General features: G+C 43.3%; 1 protein-coding gene across 1 annotated transcript in view; it reads right to left on the bottom strand.

Annotated features, from left to right (window-relative positions):
* Nucleotides 1-5,366: 5,366 nt before the first annotated feature.
* MNX1 (motor neuron and pancreas homeobox 1) overlaps nucleotides 5,367-7,762 on the bottom strand; it is a 30,929-nt gene continuing 28,533 nt past the window's right edge. Inside the window, exon 3 of the mRNA XM_040352703.1 lies at nucleotides 5,367-6,259. Within this exon, the coding sequence (XP_040208637.1) occupies nucleotides 5,915-6,259 (345 nt within the window). The 3' untranslated portion in view covers nucleotides 5,367-5,914. The remainder of the gene's footprint in view (nucleotides 6,260-7,762) is intronic.

Below are 7,762 nucleotides of genomic sequence, written 5' to 3'. Positions count from 1 at the left end.
TGCTGGCACTGTGGCAGGAGGTGGGTGAGGTGATGGTGGCAGAAGGTAATGCTGGCTGGAGGTGGTGGGGCAGGAGGTGATGGTGGCAAGGGCCGATTTTGGCAGGAGGTGGGGGTGGTGGGTGCAGGAGGTGGTGGAGAGAGCAGGAGGTGATGGCGGCAAGAGCTGGCAGGAGGTGGTGGTGGTGGGAGCAGGAGGTGATGGCGGCAAGAGCTGGCAGGAGGTGATGGTGGCAAGAGCTGGGAGGAGGTGGTGGGGGCAGGAGGTGATGGCGGCAAGAGCTGGCAGGAGATGATGGTGGCAGGGGGTGGTGGGGGCAGGAGCTGGCAGGAGGTGATTGTGGCAGGAGGTGGGGGTGGTGGGGGAAGGAGGTGATGGTGGCAGGAGCTGGCAGGAGGTGGTGGGTGCAGGAGGTGATGGTGGCAAGAGCTGGCAGGAGGTAATGGTGGCAGGGGGTGATGGTGGGGGCAGGAGCTGGTTGGAGATGGTGGCGGCAGGAGGTGATGGTGGCGGCAGGAGGTGATGATGGTGGCAGGAGCTGGCCGGAGGTGATGGTGGCGGCAGGAGGTGATGGTGGCAGCAGGAGCTGACAGCTGGTGGTGACAGGAGGTGATTGTGGCAGGACGTGGTGGTGATGGTAGGAGCTGGTGGGGGCAGGAGGTGATGGGGAACAGAAACCGATAGACTATTATAGCGAAAATAACAGAAATATGTTTTTTTACCTTAATATATACCTTAAATCGTATTGCTATTTGCATAGTGTACTTGTTTGTAGCCTAAATACTCTAATTTGCACTTAAAGGGGAGGTTCACCCTAAAACTACTTTCTAGTATTACAATGTCCCGACACATTACAATACAATTACGCCTATTTTTTTTTTATGCTGTACATACCTCGGTACAGCTAATTCACCCGGGGCTTCCGGGTTGCGAATCCCGCGGGAGTGGGCGTTCCTAACTTGCTGGTGATTGACGTGATGACCAAAAACGAGCTCCCCCCGTCGCATAAGCTGCGTCATGATTGCTGAAAGGAGCCGAACGGCGAGTCGGCGCTATACTGCGCCTGCGCACCGCCGTTCGGCTCCTTCGGGTGAATTAGCTGTACCGAGGTATGTACAGCATAAAAAAAAAAAAAAATAGGCGTAATTGTATTGTAATGTGTCGGGACATTGTAATACTAGAAAGTAGTTTTAGGGTGAACTCCCGCTTTAAAACTGTAATTTTGTAACTTTTGTAAAATGTCCGTAACAGTTGTGCCAGTGAATTTCAATCTGGTAGGTTGGCAACACTGATCGGGAACCGGCTCGGCCCCTTTTCCCCTGTACACACGGACGGTTTTCCCGACAGGAAAACTGGCAGGAGAACTTTGGTCGGGAAAACCGGCCGTGTGTGTATGCTCCCTCGCAGTGTTTCCCAAATAAAAACTGTGGGGAAAAAGACACAAGAAAAAAGAGAACATGTTCTAATTTTTTAAACTGCAGTTTTCCTGTCGGGGAAACTGCTAAGGAACATAAACGTCCGGTTTCCCCGGCCAAAAAAAAACACAGCAGTTTTCCCATCGGGAAAAACGATCGTGTGTGCTAGGCATAAATCTTCCTCACTCTGTTCAAAACAAAAAAAATGGAATATATATTAAAGAAGCACTATAGGCAAAACTTTTTTTAACATTTTGGATAGAGCAAGGGAGGGTTACTTCCCCTGTCGGATTTTTTTCCGCCATTTGTGTCCCATTGAGGAGATTTTCCTTCACGTCCTGTTCCATAACCAAACAGGAAGTGAGAGGAAATCCCTACAAATTAAAGTCATTGTATAGTCATTTTTTCCACTTTTATCTACGGGCAAGCCTATAATAAGGCTTACCTGTAGGTAAAAAAATATCTCCTAAACCTGTACGGTTTAGGAGATATTCCCCTTGCAATGCGCCGCTGACTGCAGTGGCGCATGCGCACAGGGGATTCTCAGCTTATGGCTCGGCAGACGCCGGACCTTGCCGGAAAGAAGTCTCCCGCGCATGCTCACAGCGCTGGAGCCGCGATACCCGGAAGACACGCCGAGGCAACATGTCAGCTACCTCGGCGTGGACCAGGTAAGTTACTGAAGTCTCGTTCTAAGGTAAGTATTTCATAATGAGCAAGTATACTAACTCATTATGCCTTTTGCCTTACAGGGGACCCCAAAAAAAATGTTGCTATGGGATTATACAACCGCTTTAAGGAAATTCTTTGGGGACCCTCAGGTCACCAGAACTAGTGTCCCTATTGGAAGATTCCCCCTCCATTACTTTTCTGGGGACAACCCAAAATTTTCTTTTACTTTCACTTTCGATGATAAAGGTAAACAGGACAAATCAAGAGGGTGAACCTCATTAAAGGGGACACAGACAGCAATAACAACTGATAGGGGTTCTAATCCCTCTCCACTCTATCAAAAAAAATAAAAAAAGTTTTGCCTTTAGTTATACTTTAATTCTTTTGCATTAACTTCAATTAGCCGAGTCGGGTTCCCGCTTGTACCCATGGAAGTTCACGTACCATGTTCAGAGAACCACTGCTGTAGAAACATACATATTATAGAAGCATATTGAAGCCTTATAGATTTTTTTCTTTTTTTTTTCTGATTTCTGATCCAATAGCAAAGAACTCCTTGGAGTCATGTGCTCTTGTCTCTTCTCTGTGCCTAGATGATATACTGTATATTCAGCACGGTCATATAATACACATGAGTTTATTACATTAAAACATAAAATAAAGCTGTTGGAGATCAGTATCCAGTAAAGAACTGGTGATGGATATTCTAGCCATACATTTAGAACCCCCCTATCAGCTTTAATGAAACAAAGCCACTGCAATTCCAGGGCAAAGTATTTCAGACTGATTTTCTCACCAACCTCAATAAAGCAAATTCACGTTTTTGATGTTCAATGTGACCAGATGTGATGGTTTGGAAAACTAAACTGATTGGTCCATCTGTTACCTATCACACATTATGCATGAAAAAATATATATGTATATTTCTTACCTTTTTATATGTTTCTCAGGTGGAAGTGCCATGACTGACTGCAAGTTTTTTTGGTACAATATTAGTGAGTTTAAAGGGTTTGTAGAGGAATTTTTTTTTCTTAATAGCTTCCTTTACCTTTATGCAGTGCTGTTTTCATGTCCCCATTGTTCGTTTTTGCTCTCAAGTTGCTGTAATTCTTCCTGGTTGTCTGTTACTGGGAGCTTTCTCTCTGTGGTCACTAATCAAGGAGGTGTGATTACCGTGTGTCTAAAACCCCACAGCACCAATCAGTTTCGTTTTCCAAACCATCAGTGCCCTGTATTGGCTCTGTGGCTCTGTACATCACAGAAGCAGGAAACATGCAAAAACGAAACTAGAAACTGCAGGTACGTTATATGATTGATATTTATCTATTTTTAATCATTTTTAAAAGGAATCAGTTAACTATTATGTCTCTATACCCTGTAAACAGTAATTTCAGCAAAAAAAATGTTTCCTTTACAACTCCTTTAAAAAAATCATGTTAAGAACATTTGTTACATTTTCTCCTTAATGGGATCAAATTGGCATCTGTTTTTTTTTACTGTAGTGGCAAGACAATTTGAAGAAGCAGGAGTGAAATGTTTTCTCAAATGAACACATTTTAAACAGTGTATGTGGTTTTAGATTGGTAAATTGCCTTCATTCCAAAATCGATTGTTAACAGCAAATGACATTTTTAACTACTTTTCAACTACTAAGTCATTGAATGTACTGAGAATTTTCATATTCAATTTTCATTAGAAATTCTAATAGTGTATACCCATCTTTAGTATGTTCTCATTACTATACAATGCAAGGAGCCCAGCCTTTAAACCTTTAACCCTTTTTAATGACACAATGGGGGAGACTTACTAAAATTGGAGAGTGAAAAATCTAGCTTATGGTGTTTGTTAACCACCAAAAAAATCAGATCCTGGTCCCTTAAAGCAGATTAAACAGCACAGTGTTTCCCTCTAAACTGTAAAAAAAAAACCTGGCTGAACCTGCCACTTCTTGTCTCCCATCTCTGTACTGACCACGAAAATCAGGGCTGCTGAGCCCAGACCACCTTGGTCAGAGTGCTTCTCAGTCAATGCAGCTGTCCTCTCTGCTCTCCTCTTTCTCCCTCCCTCCCTCCTCCCTGCCTGTCAGCTTCCTCTCTGTGTCTCGGTCTCTGCCCCCCCCTGCCACTAGTATTAAAAATGAAAACCCTGCAGTGGTCACTGAGCCTGGCATACCACACTATATAAATCATTTCTATAAACAAGCCTTGTAAATCTATTTAGAGCTATCTTCAGGCCGGTCACATGACTCACAGCCGCTTTAGAGCTCCGATACATGGCTCCTGTAGGAGGCCACGTGATCTCCCTGGAGGACGTCAGAGGAAGATCTCTGCCCCTCCCGCAGAAGCCATGTATCGGAGCTGTAAAGCGGCCATGAATCATGTGACCGGCTTGAAGATACCTCTAAATAGGTATTTACAATGCTTGTTTTTAGAAATGTGGTATGCCTGCTTATAATAGAGGGGCTGGCAGTAATTTATAATTTAGACTTTACAAACACTTAATTGAAAAAGCTGAAGTTACCCCTCGTTCACACTGAAGGGGGTTTGAAATCGTGAAAATTTAGCTGAACTCAGTGCGAGTCCAGGGGTGATTTGAAAGACATCTGTGCGGGTTCATGTACAGATGTCCATTGAAATCGCCCCTGATGTCGCCAAAAGTAGTGCAGGAGCTACTTTTGGGAATCGGTGTGTCGCTGCAAAGTTTGAGTCGTACCAATTCGGATGGTGGGGTTGCTGGCAATAGGCTTGTGATTTGACATGTCAAATTGCCCCGATGTGAACAGAGGCTTAGAAGCTGATTGGCTACCATGCACAGCTGCACCAATTTCTGTTTGCACCAATTCTAGCAAATATCCCCCACAGTGTTCAAATCTAGCTACAACCAGTAATGAAGATCTGCCTGCACAGTACAGAAAGGGTTAATTATGGCAAACACAGCTTGCACGGGCCATCATTAACAAAGAGAACTACCTAGGATTTTACAGTGCAGAACAGAGCTTCTAAAAAAACGTAAGCTGCATTTTTTTATATATGTTTTTAAGTTATGAATGGGGACATGTAAATAATATAAAGCAGGTGTCATCCAAGTTTGGCTGCAACCATTTCCCACTTTCAGACTGGGAAATTATAAAAACCCTTGATGGCAGTTTGCTGTGGTTGAAAATCATATATCATTTGTGACAGGCAGTAGTGAGAAAAAACAAAAATGATATACAGTATTTTACACAATACGTCTTTGTATTATGTGCATAACTAGAAAAAAAATCTTGATAAACTTCTCTAGTATAAAACAAATTTATTTTACACACCATCGTTAGGATGGAAAAAAAGCTAAATAATAATTTAGCATGCATAAGTAGAGGTATTTCTTTATAAATACAATATACAAAAATACAGAATATAGTCATAATATCTCCAGCAGGTTTACCATTCATGAAGTAAACATATATAGAATAAGCACGAGTTGTTGGACGCAATGGACCCACTATCTGTCCTTAGTGTCAATGTTCTTCATACAGGACGCAGGTGGGACAGAGTCTAACTTATCTCCAGCTTTTAGGGGACTTTTATGGGAAAGAGCTGAAAACCTCACTGAGAGTCTTTGGAAAAATCAAAGAGTGGGGCTAATGGCACCTGAGCAAGACGTGAAGGTCTCCATAACGTAGATACTGGTCAACTTAGTTCATTTTGGGGGAAATGTTCTCTTTACTTTTCATTCTTTTCTAAGATGTAATGAAAGGGAGTCTGGCTCCCATGTACAATACTGCAGCGGCTTGACAAACCTTGGCAAAGGCCTATGAGGGAAAGGAAAGGGGCACTGCCCAAGTCTCAGTGTAGCTGATTGCTCTGCTGTTGGCTGTTGTCCTCCTCCTCAGATGTACAGTCAGTGGAGTGGTGGTAGAAGTGCTTATCATCTCGATGTTCATCATCCTCATCCTCATCTCGGTCCTCCTCCTCTTCACTGTCTGTATAGTCCCTGCGATGGCGGCTGCCTGTTTTCAGTGACTTTTGTCGGTAGGACGAGCTCTTCTCTTCCTGATTGTCTTCTGGGCACTTGTCCTCGCAGTTGCCCTTGTTTCCTTTCTGTTGTTTCTCTGCATCTTGGACAGCCTGCTCCTTGGCCTTCTTGCTTCTCTTCCACTTCATACGTCTGTTCTGGAACCAGATTTTTACCTGTTGAGAAAAAGCGGAAATGGTTATCATTAGAAAAAAATAATCACCACCTATTACATAGACCATACCTCCCAACTTTTTGAGATGGGAATGAGGGACACCTATCAGCAAAAGTATGCAGGCCTAGGACACACCCCTTGCCAAGCCCCCTTAACCTCCCTGGCGGTATGATTATTTCAGAAAAAAGGTGCTGAAAGCGGTACCATTATTTGCAAGGAAATTTGGCGTTTTATACTGTAGGTCTGTAATTTTTAGGAATAACTCACTTAAATCTGACCAAACAAGAGTCTTGTAGGCATCCCGGGTATGACAATTTTTTAAAAACAAAATTATAAATTATAATATAATAAATAATTATAAATAATTATAACAAGTAATAATATAATTATAATAAAAATTATTCAATAATGTAATCAACTCAAAATCACTGAAATTTGCTCAGTTGCAGAATTGTCGCTGTCATTACTTTTATTTTTTTATGACGAATTTCCCCACAAATCGATATCTCACAATTCTGCAAGTGATTATAATTTATTATCGCTGTTTTCTAGCTGCTCTAAAACCATTTTTGACATAAAGGGACACTTTTGGTTGCTATGGACAATCTACAGTTTGCAGGCAGAAAGAACAGTTTTTATTATATAAAAGAACATGTAGGGCACTGGGCAGACCACTAGGGACAAGGGGGGGGGGGGGGGGGGGTGTATTTTTTACATACAGTACTGTAATCTATAAGATTACAGTATACTGTATATAATGTGTTTGTTTCCGTTTTTGAATTTGGCGCCGGTCTCCGCTCCCGTGCGTCGTAATGTCGCAGGGAACGGAGATCGGCGGCACAGGAGGACACTGTGTGAATCGAGCGAGCACCCGCTCGCTCACACAGCGTGGTGGCATCGCTAGATCCAGGAACAAGGTAAGTAACTTTGTCTGCTGCTGCAGCGAGGCGAGCCCAAGTCTGAATCGGGGTTACCGCTTTTGGTATAAAAATCTCACCCCGAGTCAGACTCGGGAATACCGCTAGGGGGTTAAAGGAGAGTTGTACAAAAACAAGAATGGTTAAAGGCACAAGTGCTTTTTTTACCACTACTATTCCTTTATATTGGCTTTTGGAATTTACAAATGCAGGGCCAGATTCAGGTAGGACTTACGCCGACGTATCTTCTTATACGCCGCGTAAGTCCACGTATGTGCTGTCGTATCTATGCGCCGTATTCTTGAAACCAGATACACCTGAATTCTGGCTCCATCCGACCGACGTAAGTCTCGTATCTTGGGTGCATATTTACGCTGGCCGCTAGGGGCGCTTCCATTGATTTACGCGTCGAATATGTAAATGACCTAGATACGCCGATTCACGAATGTACTTGCGCCCGTCGCAGTAAGCTACGCCGTTTACGTAAGGCGTATGTCCAGCGTAAAGTTATCCCACCTAAAGCAGGGGTAAGTCATGTTAGGGTATGGTCGTCGGAACAGCCGTCGTATTTTACGTCGTTTACATAA

The sequence above is a fragment of the Rana temporaria genome, chromosome 5, assembly GCF_905171775.1.
Source record: "Rana temporaria chromosome 5, aRanTem1.1, whole genome shotgun sequence".
Lineage (NCBI taxonomy): Eukaryota > Metazoa > Chordata > Amphibia > Anura > Ranidae > Rana > Rana temporaria.
Note: the sequence above shows the minus strand (reverse complement) of the source record. Positions and strands in the feature narration are given on the sequence as shown.